At 53.8% G+C, this 19,561-nt stretch overlaps 1 protein-coding gene across 3 annotated transcripts in view; it reads right to left on the reverse strand.

Annotated features, from left to right (window-relative positions):
- The window catches only part of Scube1 (signal peptide, CUB domain and EGF like domain containing 1), a 122,260-nt gene that overhangs the window by 82,067 nt on the left and 20,632 nt on the right, over positions 1 to 19,561 (reverse strand). For all 3 annotated transcript variants that reach the window (XR_013046533.1, XM_006980248.4, XM_006980249.4), the window contains exon 3: positions 16,989 to 17,117. Coding sequence is in view for 2 of the 3 variants with exons in the window: in XM_006980248.4 (XP_006980310.1) it covers positions 16,989 to 17,117 (129 nt within the window). In the remaining variant the exon portion in view is untranslated. The remainder of the gene's footprint in view (positions 1 to 16,988; positions 17,118 to 19,561) is intronic.

Genomic DNA, 19,561 nt, shown 5'->3' on the forward strand with positions numbered 1-19,561 from the left:
GAATACATGTATGGATACAGGTTCTCAGCCCACCTTCTCTTTCATGCTGTTTAGGACCCAGACCAGGGAATGGTTCCACCCACATTTAGGCTGGATCTTCCTGTATGAATGAATATCATCAAGAAACCCCCTATGGACAAGCCTACAGGCCACCCTGCTCTAGACAGTCTTTCATGGAGACTCTTCCAGCTCATTCTAGATCGGGTCAAGTTGACAATGAAAACTGGCCCTCATGTGTGCTAGGATCAGCTCTCCCAGTAACTTCTCAGTTCGGTGGGGTGAGATGGGACCCTGCCTCACCGGGGCACTAGCCCCTTTACAGGAGGCTCCCCAGCCAGCAGCCTGCCCACAGTCCACACATGGGCGATAGGGCAGGGGCAGGAACAGAACCCCCCTCCCCACGGGCCCCACACAGCACAGCTGTGCATGTGACCTTGGCCGGACATCTGTGGGAGGCACTTGGGTTTTTTAAAATTTCTTTTGATGAGGATAAGAATGGAGGGCTGGCGAGGGGGAGGGAGCCAGCCAAACAAACAAGGCATGGAAACAGAACTCTGGGAGGAGAGGTGGGGGGCGGGGGGAAGCTCAGGGTCCGGCAGGGCCTGAGGGAGAGGCCTGCAAGGGCCCAGATGGGAGCAATGACCTCTGTGGTGTGCCTGCCGGAAGCCTTTCTCTTCTCCCAAGAGAATCGTAGAGCAGAGTAGGCCCGGAATCGCCCTGACACCCCCACAGACATGAGCTGACACAGTCCCTCTGGCCAGCCCATGCCGCCTGATGTCAGCCAGTTTCAACCTTACCACTTTTTGCATTGGGGATCTCTAGGCCAGAATTCTGGCTGCAGCACTTGGCAGGTCCAGCCTCCTCAAGCTCTCGGGCACAGGGCAGGGCAGGGCATTTCCTTTAGCAGACTGCTATGGGGTTCGGGGCTGTCTTTCCTTTCTTTCTGTATGTGTGTGTACGTGCATATGTGTGCGTAGGTGGGAGTGCACGTGGGCTCTTGTGTGTGTGTGTGTGTGTGTGTGTGTGTGTGTGTGTGTGTGTATGTGTATGTGTGTACGTATGTGTGTGTGTATATGTGTGTGTGTATGTGTGTGTGTGTGTGTGTGTGTGTGTGTGTGTGTGTGTGTGTGTAGATGCCAGAGGTCAACACTGGGTGTCTTTCTCAACTCAGACAGGGTCTCTCACTAAATCTGGACTTTTCCAGTTGGCTAGCCTCGCTGCTGGTCAGGAAGTCCCAGGGACTCTCCTGTCTCTGCCCAGAGCTGTGCCTTTCTCGTGGTTTCTAAGGACCCAAACGCAAGTCCTCACACTTGTATTCCAAGCCCCTCCTTCTCCTACTTTCTAGCTTCCTCTCCTTGCGCAGCTCCACCCCAGAGGCCTCTGTGAGAGAGGACCACGGCGGCCCACGCCCCGTCATACGGCTCAGCCTTCTGCCCCGTACATGTCCCACACTGGCCCTCTAACTGGCTTGCCCGCCTGAGTAGTCTTTCCCTACACTCCGCACCCCTTACGGTCAGCTTTGGGGGTGGAGCAGTTGATGACCACCAGGACCACGTGCTGGCCTCGTCTCATTGGTCAACACACTTGAGAAGGCAGCAGGCCCAGGGTCAGGACAGTCAAGGACGATGAATCCATCCCCCCGGGAGCCAGGAGATCACCCCCACCCCCCACCTTAAATTGCTTACATCAGACATCTTGTCACAGGGATGTAAAGCCTGACACCACAGAAGGGCTATGGAGGCGGACCGGGAGTGTGCTGGGAGAGGAGATGGGCCAGCCCAGAGCCTATGAGCCTCTCTCTGAGATGATCTGGGGCCAGTGAGGGCAAAGGCACCTTCGAGGGTGGGATGCGGTGAATGTCTTGTGTGTGGGGGAAGGGGTGAAGAAGGTGGGGTGTGGGTACCACAGCAGTAGTTGGGCTGGATAGCTCAGCCCTGGGTGTCATGGCAGGACAAGCTGTGAGTCTGTGGTGCACTCAGTGTGTGGTGGTTTGAAAGAAAATGGCCCCCATGGGGAGTGGCGTTACTAGGAGGTGTGGCCTTGTTGGAGGAAGTGTGTCACGGTGGGTGTGGGCTTTGAGGTCTCCTTTGCCCAAGCCACACCCAGTCAACCAGACCACTTCCTATTGCCTGTGGGTCAAGATGTAAGGACTCTCAGCTCCTTCTCCAGCACCATGTCTGCCTGCCTGCTGTCTTGCTTCTGGCGATAATGGACTAAATCTCTGAAATGTAAGCATGCCACCACAATTAAATATTTCTTTATAAGAGTTGCCGTGGTCATGGTGTCTCTTTACAGCAATAGAAACCCTAACTAAGACACATTGTCTGCCCATGGCCCTGATGGCCCTGATGGCCCCTCCCAGCCCTAGGAGACACCTGGAGTCTCTGGTCAGGCACTGTTTGGTGCACCTGGCTCCTGTGGTTCACAGGTGTCTACCCGGAGTCCACTCTCAACCTGCCTGGGTTTCCTGCCTCTATGCTTTGTGTATGTGTTTCCCATCTCTTAAAAGACTCTTTCTTGCTGGGCGGTGGTAGTGCACGCCTTTAATCCCAGCACTTGGGAGGCAGAGACAGGCGGATCTCTGTGCGTTCAAGGCCAGCCTGGGCTACAGAGCTAGTTTCAGGAAAGACAAAGCTACACAGAGAAACCCTGTCTCAAAACAAAAACAAAAACAAAACTCTTTTTTTCTCCTCTTTCCACCCCATACCTGGACCCTATACTCCTTCCAAGCAGGATGGGCAATTATCAAAAAGCACTGGACTGCCCACCCCCAGCACTGATTACACAGAGGACGCCATATAGGAAGTCATTATCTAACCCCAGAACCAACTGACTGGCGGACATGGGCATGCAGGGAGCCTACATGAGCAGAGAGGGCTTTGCCATGTTACAAGTCATTTCCCCCAGGTACATTGTTGTCCGAGGCAGAGTGTCACAGCAGCAGTCTTACCAGCTGGCTACCAGCTCCCCACATCCTGGGCCTTGATTACATTCCCTCTTCTTGGCTACACAATTATGTATTAGTGTTGGGGAGGGTTCTGACATTGGGGTGGGGAGCATATAAACATCAATGCAATGCTTATAACCCTAAAGTTATGTCTATGTCCAGACAAGTCTGGACATGACCTTAGAACAGGGTGGCCAGGGCAAATGTCCTCTGACTTTGCTTCTGATTTCTCTGGAAGTTTCAGTAGAATTATCCCACATGTGGAAGAGGGATAAGTAAACAGACACTTGTAACTCAAATTCGGGGGCGAGGGAGGCTTTTCTATGCAGGCTGGGGGGGGGGGGGTGTATGGCAGCCAGTCACTCTGCAGGGAGGCTAGGGCAGAGACCCGGGCAGTTGGGGACTAGAATACCCGGGCCAGCAAGGGACGAGGGCTTCCAGGCAGGGACAAGGGGAGCTTGGGGACAGCTTAACGTTTAGTTTGCTGGATGCTTAGGCAAGAAAAGCAAGGGCTGGTGTGGCAGGTAGGACCTCCTGGGACCCCTGTTTCCATCGGGCGGGCCAGGCTTTCTCACCATGGAGCTGCCGCTGGGAATCCAGCCCCTGCATATTCTATGTGGAAGACCCAACAATTGGTCTTAAGTGTTTCTGCTGGTGACCGATCCCTGGGCAGCCAGCAGACGGGCCAGCGGTGGTGGTGGTGGTGGTGGTGGTGGTGACAAGGTGGCCTGCAGAATCCTGTCCTTGTTGAAGCCGCACTTGGGAGGTGATGAAGGACCTCAGACTAAGCAGCCACGCCCACGGTCCACTCCACAAATGGAGACCGCCAGTGGGCACAGGGTGTCCCTGCCAGACACCTATTTCTAGTGGCATGTGGTCGGGATGAGGTGGGGAAGGGGGAGGGTTGCTGGGCAGGCGGATGTACGGGCTGGCTGATGGCCATCAGAAACAGCCAGGGCCCTGTCCTGCTGTGCCAGGGCAGGAGCGGCTGCATCGTCTTCCCAGACACAGCCTGGCCCTGGTTATGTTTGGGTGACCCAAGATGCTACCCAAGACGTCCAGTCAATCCAGGATAAGCAAGAGTGTTGGCAGAGGTGTGGGCGAGAGACTGGGACACCCTCATTTGTTGCCAATGTCCCTTTTAGGGGCACAACTCAGAGCTGGGTCTGGGCCTATGATTTGGAGGCAGGATATTTTTAAAGAGTTTTCACAAGACACTTATTTATTGTTTATTCCCCAGGGTTCCGCCTGAGCTCTCGGCACCGGGGCTGCAAACGGAACATGGGGAGGACAAGCGTCTGACTTGCCGGCTGCCCTCTGTCCATGGCCTGTGTTTACTCTGCTGTTTATGGACTCTCTGTTATGGAGTCTCTGCTCTGGGACAGAGCTGGGCTTCTTCCCCAAGCCACCAGAGACCTCGCTAACGGTGGGGCTGGTGTGGGGCGGGGCGACAACAGACCTCAGCCCAGGGCAAAGGGCTGCTCTGACCATTCACTTGTCCTGCACGACCAAGTCCTGACTTGACCACTGGCTGAAGGAGGGGGAAGGAGCAGAAGGCCTATGCACCGCACATTTGCTGTTTCTCCACAGACCACAGTTGGCTTCCACAGACCGGACCCACCCCACAAGCCACACCCCACAAACTACTTCCCCACACCACACCCACACAGACCACTCCCCTGCCCACACCCACACAGACCACGCCCTGACCACACCCACACAAACCACACCCACATACCACGCCCTGACCACACCTGCACAAACCATGCCCGCATAGACCACTCCCTGACCACACCCCCACCAACCACTCCCTGACCACAACCCCACCAACCACTCCCCTGACCACACCCACACAAACCACGCCCTGACCACACCCACACAGACCACACCCACACAAACCACTCCCCTGACCACACCTACACACACCACTCCCCGAACACACGCTAACACAAATCATGACGTTCTCATACAGATCACCCCCTCACAGACATGTCTCCACAGACCGCTCATGTATCTAGACCTCACTTCTATACAGACCATGCCTTTTACAGACCATGTTCACTACACAGACCGCTCCTCCATAGAACGTGCCTCCACACACAACAACATGCTTCATTCCCAGGGTCCTCTCCTGGTTCAGTCACCACGCCACCTTTCCAGAAGAAACTGAGGCACAGAACTGGCCTCTCACTCCCACGCGGGCTGGGAAGGGATTCAGGAGTAAGGGCCCAGGGCGCCTGACTTCCAGGGCGCCTTCTGCAGGCATCGGGAGCAGAGACGCGGTGCGGGTGGATTCTGAGTCACCGCGGCTCCAGCGGGTGAGATGCCTTCCCACGGGACCTGTGCACTTTGATGTGTGCGGGGCGCTCTGCGCCAGTGACAGGTGTGCACACTCACCGCTGTTGTATCTGCACATTCACCGCTGTCGGGTCTGCACACTCACAGCTGTCGGGTCTGCACACATACCACTGTCAGGTTTGCACACTCACAGCTGTCAGGTCTGCACACTCACCACTGTCAGGTGTGCACACTCACCACTGTCAGGTGTGCACACTCACCACTGTCAGGTGTGCACACTCACCACTGTCAGGTGTGCACACTCACCACTGTCAGGTCTGCACACTCACAGCTGTCAGGTCTGCACACTCACCGCTGTCAGGTGTGCACACTCACCACTGTCAGGTGTGCACACTCACCGCTGTCAGGTGTGCACACTCACCGCTGTCAGGTGTGCACACTCACCGCTGTCAGGTGTGCACACTCACCACTGTCAGGTGTGCACACTCACCGCTGTCAGGTGTGCACACTCACCGCTGTCAGGTGTGCACACTCACCACTGTCAGGTGTGCACACTCACAGCTGTCAGGTCTGCACACCCACCACTGTCAGGTGTGCACACTCACAGCTGTTAGGTCTGCACACTCACCGCTGTCAGGTCTGCACACACCGCTGTCAGGTGCCCTCCTTCCCATGGCCCCCTCTTACCCCTGTCTTACACAAGACCCTGCACAGGCCTGGGTGGACATCCAGGTCGATTTGGAGCACAGCCCTCTGGGATCTCAGGGACGTAGGATGATGACCCACGCCTGGACTCTCAAGGCCGCCTCAACAGGATGCCACAGAAAGCGTGCCGTCGGGGAAGACTGCTCTGGGGCTGTCCCTTACCATGGCCGGAGGACCGACTGTGTATGTGTGGGTGAGCCAAGCAGGCTTAACTAGGAGGCAGAGGGCAAGGCATTCCAGCAGCAGGGAGCGCAGAGCCCAGCCTGGCGAGCAGGAGGGAAGCTGGTTAGGGGCCTGAAAGTCACTCCGGGTGCTGGAGTCCCGAGGAAGCCAGCGGTTGTCTCCCAAGGATAAGGAGGGCAGAAAAAGGAGCTTGGCTACTCTCCCTGAGGCTAACTCACAGGATCTGGAGGGAGAAGCAGCCTGGTCAGGAGGTCCCAGACTGTTCCCGAGGCTCCAGGAACCTTGTGGGGTGAACGGATGGCTTCCCAAATCTGGCTTCCCATCTTAGCCAGAGCAGCGTGACCCCAGCATGATCTCCGAAGGAAAGGAATCCTGCTGCTGTCCACACAAGCCCACAACGTCTGAAAACCACTGGCTGAATCTCGTTCACTTAATCTCACGTACCACGTGGAAGCTGAGGCTTACAGACAGTGTCCCAGCATCCTCCAGGGAGGCAGCAGCCCCCAGCGCCGGACTCTTAGCCCACGGTCCTTTCTCCCTCAGTGCTGGCTTGGGCTCTTCTCAGAGAAGCTCACCCCACTTCTTGGCTGACCCTGGAGAAGGGGAGGGGAGGCCCCAGCTTGGAACCATTCCACTTCCCCACACCTGCTTCCCATTTTTCCAGCGATGGGGCAATCCAGCACGTGTTTCTTTTTCTCGGGCCAAGGAATTTCTATCAAATTAACAGATGCAAACCTGCGGTGCTGGAGCATGCCTGTAATCCCAGCGCACTAGAGGCAGAATCAGCAGGATCAGGGGTTCAGGGCCAGTCCCCCCATACAGAGCAAGTTCAAGTCCAGGCTGGGCTATGTGAAATCCTGTCTCAGCAAAAACTGAAGCCAAACGGAACAGTTGTAAAAAGCTGAGAGAAGCAGACTGGCGGACGGACGTGAGCTCCAACAGCCAACGCAGCCCAGGGTTTCCTTCCAATCACCTCAGCATGGGCCACGGTGAGCAGGCACGTGGCGGCGGTGGGGGGGGGCACAGGGAGCAGGGAAAAGTTCTTCCCTTTACCTCAGAAACACCGCTGCTTCAGCAGAGGAGACAGGGCTGGCCCAGGATGTTTAGTTTTTACATTAAGATGGTCAACATTTTTTCCCCCAGCGAGAAACACTTTTCGAGCTGCTGGAGGATGAAAACAAATAGAGACGACTGGAACCTTCCGTGGGGTTCGGAGGAGCAGTGCTGACTCCAGCTGTCTTCCCAGAGGGGCTGGTAGTCCTTTTTATCACACACCCAGCCCAGCACAGGGAGCAGCCGTGATGGCTGCCCCCACCCCCAGCATCTAGGCATCCCAGCGACTTCCTCTCCACATACAACTGGGCCCTGCAAAGGTCTCCCCGGCGCCCTTCTCCTCCTCTGCCACTGGACAGCCTCCAACGTCACTTGCACACTTGCCTCCACCCGGACACAACAGAGAAGAGCTGTTCCCACCCCCACAGGGGGCCAGAACAAGACAGAAATAAGAGGATGTGACCAGACTATACAGTATGAGATGCATTGAGGTCATGTGACCCCACAGCCCCTCAAGAGGATGGAGGACTGTCTGACAGAGAGCCTGCGAGCTGTGGTTTGTCGGGCAGGAGCACCTCGCAGGATGTGGGGTTCGGGTCTCTGCTGCAGGTCCCCCGCACACAGCCCGCAGCCCAGGCTTGCCCACTGCCTCTTCACTGGCTCAAAACCAGACTAGTGCTCTTTAAAAAGTGCTCTGGCTTTGCACACTAGGACAATGGTAAGTAGATGACTGACATCCAGGGAGCCTCTGGTGAGTGCGAGGGAGGCTCCAAGCTGGGTGCTTTACAAAGCTCATCTCCTCTGGGCTCAGAAATAAACATGGTCACTGGCTCCACCTTATAGAGAGAAGCCCAGAGAAGCTAAGTTACTCGCCCAAGGTCACACAGTGATGGATCAACTCAGGCAGGATGTCCAAAGCCAGGCAGTTTGAATGTCCATGCTTCCTAAGGTCAGGGAACGGGTCATCCTCCGTATTGGAGCTTTCATCCAAGGGGGCTGCACAGGGCAGGTACACACGTGATCTTTTTGAAATGACCCATCCACAACATCTCTGGCATTCAAAGCTATCCTGAAGCTAGTGATTCACATGTCCCCCAGGTCGGACTCCAGAGACATCTGACCTTGTGTGCCATTTCTACTGCGAAGACTGGCAATTATCTCAAACAGAAGTCAACCAAGCTGATGTGAGTCCTGCAGTCCATCCCACACAAACATCTACCGGTCCCTTCCCCATCCAAGGCATCTTCGCCTAAGTCACAAGGCAGAGCCACACCAACACTGACCGTCAAACCCTTTGGTCCTTGCTTTCCCTGGCTTCTTCTGTTGAAGCCATTGGGACTTCCTGTTGGCTGTTGTGAAATGCATTCTGAATGGAGCCACCAGCTCCACCACAGTCACCCTACACTGAGTTACCAGCACCCAGCCATGCCATTATAGGGGCCTCCCTGATGAAGCACCCTGCCCCTTAGCCCCGTAACAGTCTCTACTTGACACAAGGAAGGATATGTATTAGAATGTCAATCAAAACATGTTAGTTACTGATCAAAATGCTCCTCCAGCTTCCCAGTTACTTGGCATAAAACCCACCCCCTTCTAGGGTCCCGGAGTAATCTGTGACTGCTTCCGGCTTCCCTCTGGAACTCACCTCCCTCCCTCTCCCACACTAGGATTCTCTAAACACAGTGACCTGTCCCCAAACTCATCTGTGCCTCCCTTCTGTTAGCAGAGTTCCTCAGACCTCTACAAGACACTTCTTCCTCCTTCTTGGGGTCCCCTCCCACATCTGCTCCCCTTAAATCAGGGGAGACCGCTGAAACCACCCTCCCCGTGAGTTTGTGAGGGGGTTCCCACACTTGACCTTGTTCTGCAGAGACTCAGACACCCTGCAGGGGAGGTGCACCCTGGCTTGCAAGAAAGCCCAGACAGAAAGGCTGCCCATATACATTCTGGCTTCCATCCAGCAACCACCACTAGACATGAGCCAGGAAGCTTCCAGATGGTTCCAGCTCCTGGCCATCAGGTCTTCTCCAGTTTCATGTCTTCCACTTGAGGCTCCAGACATGCTGGAGCAGAGACTGGCTATCCCTGACTTGGTTCTTGACCCATGGAACCCACAGGCAGAGAATGGCGGTATTTCATACCACTTGGTATGGTGTGGTTTTCATGTAGCAATGTGATCAGAACCCAGTGGTCTGGCACAGCCATGCTCCCCCCCAGCCCAGCACTTTCTAGCAGGCTGTTTGGCTGTTATTATTGTTTTTGGTGGATTTGACCCGACTGAAGTGAGCTGTATGTTCACACGTGGCTGTCTGTGTTCCTACTGTGTGGATCCAGAAGGGTGAGCCCGTGGCACTGATTGTCATTACTGCTTGTGTCTTTGGTGGGTACACAGTAGGAACACAGAGCAGCTTTTGTTCACACACACATGCTTGAGCCCTGGGCAGCAAGTTCAGAGGCACTTCCTCTTCCATGGGTGCAAGCTTCCATCCTCGCCAATCCGGGGCCCTGGAGGCTTTCCATCCAATTCTTCTCGGCCCCTGGCACCTGCGGGTCCTGCACAGCGATGCAGCAAAAGCGCTGTTCAGGTGGGAAATCCTCTGTTCTACAACTCTTTATAGGCAGCTTGTCAACAGCGGAGACACACGTAAGAGGGCCCGAGGCATGGACAACGGGCGAGGGTGCAAGGCGAGAGGAACAAGGGTGAGCAGGGCCCTTGCTGCATTCCTCAAGAGCTAGGTGCCCTGGGGAAGCAGTGGAACTTTGGGAAAACAGGGCTGAATACGGTCACATGGGGCAGGACAAAGTCCCAAGGGAGCTGCCTGAGTAAGCCAGCCAACTCTTCCTCAGTGCCTACCTGATCTGGCACCCCAGAACAGTGCTGGGACCACACAAGGGGCTTAGTGGCTCCAAGACAGGGTCCGTGCTTGACGGGACACATCAGGGACCTGTCCCTCAACCTGGTCCGCTCTCCTGGGCGCTGTGGGGCAGGGGTGGTCGGCAGGCACAGGCTTAAGACTTGAAGAGACAAAAATCACCTGCTGGGTCTGGTCTAAGCTGTGCATCTTACTGGCATTTGTGACCTTGAGTAGGTCATTTCCCTGAGCCCAGGTCTCTTCATTTGTTAAGAGTTGTTGCTAGGGGCTGCTACCCAACTAGGTTCTAGAAAAAGGCTGCCAACGGCACCTACCTGTGGATGTTGTGGAGGACAATTTATGTTGTGAGAAAACATAAATGCAACCTGGGGCATGCATAGAAATGCACCTCTCATCTGGCCCAGTCTCTGAGCACGAGGTGAGGCACACAGTAGGCGCTCAATCCATGTTCTCTGGTATAGAGCCATCTGGTTAATCAATCAGCATGTCTGCTGGACGCGGCTACAAATGACTTCTCTTTAACCGGGATCAAAGTGCTGGGGGGGGCCGGTCCAAAATTCCAGCTGTGAGCAACTTGAGAAACACATTTTTCAGTAAGTCAAGGTAAAGACGGAGTTTGAAGACATCTGGCTAAGTGAACGGATGGCTTCAGAAAAAGAGAGCTATGCTTTGTGGGGATGGGGGAAAATGACCCGCTGCTGGTTCTAATTTAAGATGAAAAAAAAAAATCTTATTCTATTAGCCTAAATATTGCTCAGCTGGCCGATCGCGCTGAGTTTGGAATAATATTTTTCAAACAGAACTGCTATTTCAAGTAATTACACCAGCCAAAGGCGGCCATTTCGGGCTGAGTAAGATCTCATCCTGGTTTCAATTCCCTCCGGTGTCATTTTCTGTTATATTTGAGAAATTCCTCAATAAAGATGTCAAATAGAGAGAGGCCTTCGCTCTCCAGAGCACAGACTTGGCTCCCATCCAGGACCTGGTCACAGACAAGCCATCTCCACAAGAAAATAGACCCGCCTGCTCAAAAGCCAAGAAACGGTGAAGGCTGCAGACGGGAAACCGACCTCAGCCCCCTCCGGGTACTTTTCAAAGCCCCCAGTTGCTCTCTCAGATGGCCAGGGCTGGGCTTACCCCTGCCACCGTCCCCAGGAACTCACCGGGGCTCCTCAGGGTTACAACTCTGAACAATGCTCTCTACCAAGACTTCTGCAGTCAAAACAACATCCAGGCCCACGCTTCCCACTGCCCGACAGACAGGCCGCGGCTCTGTGTCTGAGGGGAGGCGCGGGGCCACATGCAGCGGTGGGGACAGAGGACCCTCTAGCAACTTAGGGGACCCTTCACACACACCCAACAGGCCTTGGGGGTAAAATTACACTGGAAGCTTTGGCACCCAGCAGGAAGTTCTAAGAGCAAGTGCTGGAGTGTGAGAGGACTGGCTGTAGCAGTCCGGGGAATTCACACTCTCTCCGGGCGGCAGCTTAGGACACCCCCCTCCAGTGCCGCCCTGAGGGGTGGGCAAAGGGTGCCCTGACTCGGACACCACACTTTTAGGCCCTTGCTCCGCTTCTCTCACAGTTGCTAGCCTCCCTCTGGAAGACTGAGTCCCTGAGGGGGACACCATCGCCTGCAACATGTTCCCGCCTCCCCCCAAACCCTGTTGCAGACCATTCCCTGGGCACCTGGGACCCCAGCATGTCCTGTGTCAAGGGCCCCAACCTTTTGATTACCAGGACACATGACGCTTGTGTCTGAGTCACAGCCATCGGGCTGCTGCTTTGGGGCGCAGGTCAGAACCTCAACAGGTTAGTAGTCCTCCTGCCCGGGGTGGTGTTGGATGGGGGAGGGGACAGGGATGAGGGAGAGGAGCAGGCTCCGCCCATGTCTGTACCGTCTGGCACAAAGTGCAAGGAGTCCTAGAATTCAGGAGTCATATCGAGCCTACAGGTCACCAGGAGGGCGCTTGTGTTAAGGGAGGGAGAGCCTCGCCATTACTGTGGGAGTATCGTTATACTGGACCGTTACATCACAAGGCTTTCCTTGTGATCCTGCCTTGAGTCTCGTAACTATCAGGGGGGGGGGGGCAGGACAACAGTCACCAAGCAAGAGTGAGAGGAAAATGTCTTACCCCCCCCCTTTTTGAAATGGGGTCTCATGTAGCACAGGCTGGCCTTGTGAACACCCAACCCTCTCCCAAGTCCTAGGATCACAGGCGTGCACCTGGGAAGTGCAGACAATTCCTTCTGTGATGGCGACCCAACACGGCAGTGGGAAGAAATCAAACGCGCCCTGGGGTCAAGGGTGGGCGCTAGGCAACCGACTTGAAATCTCTGCCAGGACACGATGGTGACAGCCAGCCCCACGTCTCCCCTGGGAGGCTGGTCTCCTAGACCATGGCCTAGCTGTGGCAACCAAGGCAGGGAGGACCCAAGGAGCTGACCCCAGGCTCTAAGACTCAGGAAGAGTGGGGGCACCAGAGTCTTCGCTGGACTCGCCCGTGTCCCAGCCCCGCTCATTTCTCAATTATAATTTGCCTCAGTCCCCACTGCAACCCAAGTATCAATGTCCCCTCCCCCATGCTCCGTGTGTGTGTGTGTGTGTGTGTGTGTGTGTGTGTGTGTGTGTACATGTGTGCCTGTGGGCATATGTATGCATACATGTATATGGTATGTGTGCCAGAGAAGGCCAAAAGCCAACCTCTGGTGTGATTTCTCAGGCACTGGCCTGGAACTCACCAAGTAAGCTAGGCTGGGTGGCCAGTAAGCCCAGGGAGTCTTCCCACCTCTGCCGCCCAGTGCTAGGATAAGTGTGCACTCCTCTGCCTAGATTTTAAGTGTAGGTTCTGGGGATCAAACTAAGGTCCCTGTGCACTTTACCAACTGAGCCATCTCCCCAACTCCCAGGCATCTGTTCTTAATGGGTTCCATGGATGTAAGACCGAGGCTCTAAAAGTTTGACCAACAAGCCCGAGGTCACACGGTCGGTCTGGGCTGGAGCCGGCTGTAACCGAGGCCTGACTTCTCTGAGCTGGAGTTTTCTCTTGAGAAGGAAAAAGACCAAAAGGAAAAAAAAGACCAAACAAAAGAAGCCTGTAGGAAAAGGTCTGCCCTCAGCTGCCCCAGGATCTGTGCTCAGGGTGGTGGTGGTGGGGGGGGGTTGGGCCCGCAGAGAGGGGTCTTGCCTAGGTCTTTCATATCTATCAGTGTAAAAAGAATCCATAGTGAAGACAATGTTGTTGAAACAAAGACCCGTATAGACTTCACCATCAGGCTTGGAGGCTGGAGGGGTGGGGGTGGGGGTTGGGGGCGCCGACCCTAGCAGGGGTTAAGGGTGGTCCTTCACAGAGAAGGACACAGAGCCCAGCCAGGGAGTCCAGGGTGCCATACACAAGCCAGGGAGCACAGACCATGGTCCCGTGAGGTGTTGGGGGGCATCAAAGCGGCTCAAATGATACATCTCCACTGGCAGCTGAGCATCTGACCCATGCTATGACATTTCTGGTGTCAGACACTCTGCTAACTACATCTGTGATTTCACCGAACCCGCACCCGAACCCTGTAAGACACGTTCCATGTTGTAGGTAGGAAACAGAGACACAGAGAATCCAAGACACTGACCAAAGACTAAACAGCTCGGAACCGGAGAGCCAAGACTTACGCGGCAAACCAGCAGCGTCCAGGTCTGTCCCCTTGGCCAGAGTGACACTCCTTGCTCCTAACGGGCTATCCCCAGGGACAGTGGTGAGCGGAGCCTTCACTGACAACTCAATTACTGAGACGTATTTGCGGCCGAGGAAGCGGCACAGGCACCAGGTGAGGGGGTCAGCGACCACGCCCCACCTGGGTGCTGGCACTGTAAAAGCTGTGTGGTCCCCAGTCAAAGCCCCTGCCGGGCTCTGCAGTCCCTGAGCCCAGCCTGAGGCGCTGCCTGCAGCCCTCCACACACGGTGCCCAGACCTCCACACGTCTTCCCCCTCCGAGAGCCCTCTTTGAAGCTCTGGCAATCCTGCTTTCACCCCCATGCTCACCCAGCCAGGGGTAGCTTTTCACAGGCCCTTCTGGTCTTTACTAACCCTTGTCCAGACCTCTGTTTTGGCACTTATTTGGGGTGTAATTACATGTTCACAGATCTGTTTCCCATAATGAGCTCATCTGAGCCCCAACACGCATTAAACAAAACCAGACAGCAGTGGCTCTCAGACCGACGTGCCGCTCGGAAGGGGAGGCCCAAGCGCTTGGGGTATGGAACCCCTCTACCCAGTGCTGACAAGCCAGCTGGCACCCCGAGGGTCTGCTTGGCCCTGGCAGAAATTCCTGTATGCAAGGCTAGAAAATCCCGGTGATCTTTTAACCCTTCAGAGCCATCTGTGGCGATGATTCTGAAGGATCGCTTAGGGAAACGGGGAAGAAAATGTTCTCTGCCCAGACTCACTCTGGATTCTCACGGCAAAGGCAGAAAGATGGCGGACGCTGGCTAGTTGACCATTTAGTCTGTACTCCGTGCAGGCCCCTCGGTTTTATACTATCACTTCATCCTTACACTGGTGACATAGTGGTATCTCAGAGACCATGACCATACTAAGAGCTCTGACAGCCTTCTTTCATTGACCAGGGACAGAGACCCCGACAGGCCTATGACCTGCTCACAACCATGCTCCTGTCAATCACACACACGCCCTCCTGGATCCAGCGGCTCTGCTTCTGCAGCTGATGGTAGAGGAGGGCTGAGAACAGGTAAGTCTGTTCTGAGAGCACTGTGTGGTCCACGAGTGACTGTCCCTTGGGTTATAGGCTGGGAACCACCTCCATGTCGTCCCCTCAAAAGCTTCTGAAGCCTTAGTTCCAGAGCTGTGAATGTGGCCTCTGGGGTAATAATGGTCTTTGTAGTTATATCAGTCACTTTTCTGGTGTCTGAGATCTCCAGCAACTTAAGGGAAGGAGCTGAAAGGGACCCAGTCCGTCACGGTGGGAGGTTGTGACGGCAGGGGATTGAGGAAACAGCTGGACACATCGCATCCATGGCCAGGAGGCAGAGACAAAAGCCCCCGGGAAGCTCGCTTTCTCCTTTTTATGAAGTCTGGGACCCCAGCCCATGGAATGGTGGCCCCTACATTTAGTGTGGGTTGTCTCACCTGAGTGAACCTAATCTAGAATATCCCTTGCAGACATACTCAGAGGTGTTTCCATGGTGAATCTGAATCCAGCCAAGATGACGATTATAACCATCACAGCATATGATCAGGATGAGATGAGGTAGCCATGGTGGGCCCTCATCCAATATGACTGATGTCCTAATGAGGAAGGGAATCCGGACCCTGAGAATGTCTACGGAGCTAAGACGATGTGAAGACATGGGGAAACACTGTTTATGAGCTTAAGAATTCTTGAGTGACCATGGGCCAGGAGAAAGGCCTTGGAAATAAGTTTACCCCCAGCCCTCAGATAGAAACAGCCCTGCCTCAATTTTGGATTTCTAACATTTAGAGGTATGAGAGAATCAATGTCTATCACATACACCACCCAGTTCATCTCTGTGTCATAGGAACCCCAAGAAGCCTTGTGAAGATGCCTGATGTGTGCCTGACGGTAAAGGCTGCAGAGGTGGACAGAGGACCAGCGGAGACTCGCCAGCAGAGACTGACATTTTCCCTCCCTAGTCTTCTACACGCTCTCAACTTTACTCACCAAAAATAATCAGCGTATAAGTCTTATCTAATCGGTTTAAGATAGATTTGAACTGTGGTGAGTTGGAGGTATACAAGACGATGGGCTGAACTGTAAGTCTCATGTTGAAGGACTTGAACTGCTGTTACCTCTAAATGCGATTGTATCTGGAGACAGGGATTTAAAGAGGCAGTTACATTTCAGACTGGAGCTGTTGGGGATGGACTTACTCCAATATGACAGATGTCATCAATTAATTAATTAATTAATTAATTAATTTGTGGGGGGGGCAGGAGTGCCACAGCACACATGTGGAGGTCAGAGAACAGCTTGCAGGAGTCAGTTCTCTCCTTCCACCACATGAATCCTGAGGACTGACCTCCAGTTGTTAGGCTTGGTGGCGTGTCCCTTTATGCACCATCGTGGTTTGAATAAGAAATGTCAGCCGGGCGGTGGTGGCGCACGCCTTTAATCCCAGCACTCGGGAGGCAGAGCCAGGCGGATCTCTGTGAGTTCGAGGCCAGCCTGGGCTACCAAGTGAGTTCCAGGAAAGGCGCAAAGCTACACAGAGAAACCCTGTCTCGAAAAACCAAAAAAAAAAAAAAAAAAGAAAAGAAAAAAGAAAAAAAGAAATGTCCCCTACAGGCTTATGTATTTGAACACTTGGCTCCCCAGTAGGTGGCGCTGTTTGGGGAGGGTTATGGGTGATGCAGCCTTGCTGCAGGAAGTATGTCCCTGGGGGTGGACTTGGAGAGTTTACAGCCGCATCCCACTCCCAGTGTGTTTTGTTTGCTTGATGTTTGCAGTTGAAGATGTGATCTCTCAGCTGCCTGCTCCTGCCTCCATGCTCCAATGCCTGCTGCCATGCCTCCACACCTGCCACCAGCTGCCATACCTCCCCTTTATGATGCACTTCTATTCATCTGGAACCATAAGCCAAACAAACTTTTCCATAAGCTGCCTTGGTCATGGTGTCTTACCACAGCAACACAAAAGTACCTAATACACCCACTGAGTCACCTCACTCACAGCATATACAAGAAGGCAGCCGTTTGTGCCTCATCTTGGTCCCCCAGCCTCCAGAACATCGAGGAAGAAAATTTCCAACATCGAACCACATGGTTTGCGGTATTTTTGTTATGGCAACTTGGCAAACTACTTCAAGGAGCTAGAGGAAGGTGCATCTTTGCACAGCCCCCCAACTCCACGTGCTAGCACGGAGAAACAGGGAGTCTGCGATCAGAGGTAAGGCCCACTCACCCAGGCAGTTGTGTCCATCATGAGCCAGCATGAACCCATCAAAGCAGGTGCACCTGTAGTTCCCGGGGATGTTGATGCAGTCATGGACGCAGCCGCCATTGTAGTGGTCATTCTCACACTCGTCGATGTCTGCAGAGGCAGAGACATGGGAAGCATCAGAACAAGAGCCTGGGTTCCCTCTCCCGCCATTGCAAGGTGCTACAATACGACTTATTAGGGGATGTGACAGCTTTTTCAACTTTTGAGACAACCTGGGATGACCTGGGAAGAGAGTCTCAATGAGGGATCGTCTGCACTGGGTTCACTTGTGGGCACATCTGTGGGGCGTTGTCTTAAGGAAGTTTGATATGGGAAGACCCAGCCCACTGTGGGTGGCATCATTCCCTGGGCAGGAGGTCGAGCTGAACAAGAGCCAGAGAAATCAAGCAAAGCACAAGCAAGCGAGCGAGCATTGTGCACTCATTTCTCTCTGCTCTTGTTTGTGGGTGTCATGTGACTAGATGCTTGACGTTCCTGCCTTGACTTCCCCATGATGATGGACCACATCCTGGAGTTGTAAGCAGGAATAACACCACTTTCCCCTCAAGCTGCTTTCTGTCAGGATAATTTTTTTAAATTAATTAATTAATTTTTTTTTGGTTTTGGGCTTGTCCTGGACTAGCTCTGTAGACCAGGCTGGTCTCGAACTCACAGAGCTCCACCTGCCTCTGCCTCCTGAGTGCTGGGATTACAGGCATGCACCACCACCGCCCGGCTAATTTTATTTTATTTTTTAAATTCACAACACCAGAAATGAAATTGGAACAGGGGATAACTCAGCAGATTCTCATTAAAGTTTATTGGGAGGGATGGAAGAGTTATTTGAAAAGATCTTGGCTCAGCAGCAAGGCTGACCATCAGTTTTTAGAAAAGAGTCATATTGTGATGTGGGGGGTGGGGCGGGAGAGGTGGGGGCTTCCAGTTGTTGCCACCGTGAAGCAGGTAAGCATCAAGCCTGGCTCTGGCTCCTTCTAAAGCCTGCCAACATATGGGATGCTTCTGCATCCATGAAAACTGACTCCTTTGAAGCAAGGAGACCAAGTAAATAAACTCTGCCCATCACCAAAAAGTGTCATCTCTGGAATGAAAGAATGTCCACTGACACCCCCCGGCCCCCTCCCTAGTAGCTGCCTTCCCTATGGCCCGAGGCCTGGCCTTCAGCTGCTCGGGCTTCCTTGTTATAACAAAGACTTCTGTCTCATAAACAATGGTCAATAGCTCTAGCAAAGGTCACTCTTTCTGCTGTTTTAAGTCTTTTCTCAACATTTCCCAGCAGGGGTCAAAGGGCTATCAGCTCTGGGGTTCCAGAAAGAAGAAGAACATGTCTAGTTAACATTCAATGACCTGCTTCTACGCCCAAGGAGTTGGCCAGACTGTATGCCATTACCTCTAAAGTCCTCACAGGGACTCTGGCAGATAGTTTTAGGTCAACTGGACACAAGCTGAAATCATCTGAGAGGAAGGAACCTCAATCAAGAAAATGCCTTCATAATATCTAGCTGTAGGGCATTTTCTTACTTAGTGATTGACCCAATCGCTAATTAACCCATTGTGGGTGATGCAATCCCTGGGCTGGTGGTCCTGGGCTCTGTAAAAAAGTAGGTTGGGCAACCCATTAAGTTTGCTCCTAACCATTGTGGAGCAAGCCATGAAGCAGCTCCCCTCCATGGCCTCTGCATCAGCTCCTGTCTCCAGCCTGTTTGAATTCCCGTCCTGACTTCCTTCAGTGATGGACTACAATGTGGAAGCGTTCCCTCTTCAACTTGCTTTGGTGGTGGTGTTTCTTCATAGCAATAGTGACCCTGACTAAGACAGGGACTCAATCCCAGTCTGCTTGCACCGTGCACTGAAGGAACCTTGAATAGGGAGGGAGGCTAAAACTTTGCCAAAGGCCACACACCTGGAAGGGATGCGAGTGGGATTCTAAGTAGTGAAACCAGACTCTGGATCCCCAGGGAACCCAAGCTCAGCCTTGACCTCTCAGGGATGGCTTCCAGGCACAGAATGACCCTACCAGCTGTGGTCTGGGGCCCTGATGCTTCTGCTAGGAAGTGGCCACCCCACTTCCAAATACTTCCTGGGCTCAATGCCTCCCACTTACACTGAGCCCAGCCTTCATGGACACTCTAGGATGACCTTTATAGAGAGGGAGCATGTCAGAGCTGAACTGAGAGTGATCCTCGGGACACAGAAGAAGCATTTCCTCCCGTGTCTGCCAGCAGTGGGAGTCTGGGGTGAAGTTCTAGCAGAAGGTGGGAAGATTGACCCCAAGCCTGGAGTGTGGCAGGGAAACCCCGAGACCCATGCTCTCACCAGCTGGGATACAGGGGAACTATGGCATAGCCATTTGATGCTTAGTATAGGGATACTAGTCTGGAAATCCAGGAGCTCTCTCCCTCACTCCCGATTCATCTAGGGAGTGATTAAGCATAGCACAGATACTCCAGAGAGCAAAGGCAATAACCCGTGAAAAGAGCGTATTACACAAGCCTATCCTGGTACCCAGCCAGCCAGCCAGCCAGAAGGACAAGATA

Source organism: Peromyscus maniculatus, chromosome 20 (assembly GCF_049852395.1).
Source record: "Peromyscus maniculatus bairdii isolate BWxNUB_F1_BW_parent chromosome 20, HU_Pman_BW_mat_3.1, whole genome shotgun sequence".
Lineage (NCBI taxonomy): Eukaryota > Metazoa > Chordata > Mammalia > Rodentia > Cricetidae > Peromyscus > Peromyscus maniculatus.